The sequence below is a fragment of the Austrofundulus limnaeus genome, unplaced genomic scaffold (genome assembly GCF_001266775.1).
Source record: "Austrofundulus limnaeus strain Quisiro unplaced genomic scaffold, Austrofundulus_limnaeus-1.0 Scaffold1018, whole genome shotgun sequence".
Lineage (NCBI taxonomy): Eukaryota > Metazoa > Chordata > Actinopteri > Cyprinodontiformes > Rivulidae > Austrofundulus > Austrofundulus limnaeus.
In genome coordinates this window covers 27301-29168 of record NW_013953420.1, presented here as the reverse complement: position 1 = coordinate 29168, position 1868 = coordinate 27301, and the positions used below count along the sequence as shown (strand labels likewise).

The 1868-nt window shown below is 49.3% G+C and overlaps 1 protein-coding gene across 1 annotated transcript in view; it reads right to left on the bottom strand.

The window, feature by feature from the left end:
• Positions 1-410: 410 nt before the first annotated feature.
• selenbp1 (selenium binding protein 1) overlaps positions 411-1868 on the bottom strand; it is a gene marked incomplete at its 5' end in the record, with an annotated part of 14647 nt that continues 13189 nt past the window's right edge. Inside the window, 2 exon segments of the mRNA XM_014030220.1 lie at positions 411-897; positions 1023-1141. Of these exon segments, the coding sequence (XP_013885674.1) occupies positions 735-897; positions 1023-1141 (282 nt within the window).

Genomic DNA, 1868 nt, shown 5'->3' with positions numbered 1-1868 from the left:
AGTGATACAGTGATACAGTGGTGTAGTGATACAGTGGTGTAGTGATACAGTGGTGCAGTGATACAGTGGTGCAGTGATACAGTGATACAGTGGTGCAGTGATACAGTGGTGCAGTGATACAGTGGTGTAGTGATACAGTGGTGCAGTGATACAGTGGTGCAGTGATACAGTGATACAGTGGTGCAGTGATACAGTGGTGCAGTGATACAGTGGTGTAGTGATACAGTGGTGCAGTGTATAGTCCCTGAGTGACAGGCTGAATGGTTGCTGTCTTTGTCTCTGTGACTGAGACCTGTCCATGTGTCTCTATATTTGTCTAGATCCAGTGGGACTGAAGGCCCTTTTGTTTTGAGACAAACAAAAACAAAAGCAGTTTCAGTCTGACTCCATCAAACGACACAAACAGGAAATGTTTGAAGGAAGAATTTATTTTCATGCAAATGTATAAAAATGAAAGAAATTCCAGTTTCAGGACAGAATCAATCAGAAATCTTCTGTTCTTTAAGCTCATCTCTCAGCTGATTTCATCTTCTGGTAAATGTTGTTTTTATGTTTTGATTATTTTAAATGTGTGTTGTGAAAGCTTTCAGATTCAGCAGCAGCAGCAGCTGCTACAGCAGGACAGAAAACCTGAAATGGAAAATTCATTTAGTTTGTAGAATGTTGCAGATTTAAAGCTCTGCTGAAGGTTAGGCTCCTCAAGCAGCAGGTCCAGCAGCAGGTCCAGCTGGACCTCACAGCCAGATGTCTGAGGTGCAGTCTCCTCCTGGATACCGGAGCTCGTGGGCCAGAACTGGCCCATCCGGTTCCTTCCCAAAGTCCACCAGGAAGTCCTCATTCAAAGACAGACCACCATGCTCTGAGTCCACATTGATCTGCATCATCACAGAACCGTCTCTGAAAAAAAGACAGAGGAGTGAGGACAGGACCTGGACCAGGACCAGGTCCTCAGGGAGTAGAGTGTTTAATAAACCGAACCCCAGAATCCAGGTTCTGATCAGACCCAGGTCCTGGGTCAATACCTTATCATGTCAGGGTAGAACTGTTTGTCCCAACCGCTGTACAGAGACGTGGTCACATAAAGTCTCTGTCCGTCCAAACTGAGCTGCAGCATCTGAGGACTGCCAGGGACACGCCTCCCCTGAGGGACAGACAGGTGAGGGACAGGTGAGACAGACAGGAGAGGGACAGACAGGTGAGAGACAGACAGGTGAGGGACAGGTGAGACAGACAGGAGAGGGACAGACAGGTGAGGGACAGGTGAGACAGACTGGAGAGGGACAGACTGGTGAGGGACAGACATGTGAGGGACAGACATGTGAGGGACAGACATGTGAGGGACAGGTGAGACAGACAGGTAAAATCAGGAGCAGGTGAGGGACAGGTGAGACAGACAGGAGAGGGACAGACATGTGAGGGACAGGTGAGACAGACAGGTGAGACAGACAGGTGAGACAGACAGGTGAGACAGACAGGTAAAATCAGGAGCAGGTGAGGGACAGGTGAGACAGACAGGTGAGACAGACAGGTGAGACAAACAGGTGAGACAAACAGGTAAAATCAGGAGCAGGTGAGGGACAGGTGAGACAGACAGGTGAGACAGACAGGTGAGACAAACAGGTGAGACAAACAGGTAAAATCAGGAGCAGGTGAGGGACAGACTGGTGAGGGACAGGTGAGACAGACATGTGAAACAGACAGGAGAGGGACAGACATGTGAGGGACAGACATGTGAGGGACAGACAGGTGAGAGACAGACATGTGAGAGACAGACAGGTGAGGGACAGGTGAGACAGACAGGAGAGGGACAGACATGTGAGGGACAGACAGGTGAGACAGACAGGAGAGGGACAGACATGTGAGGGACA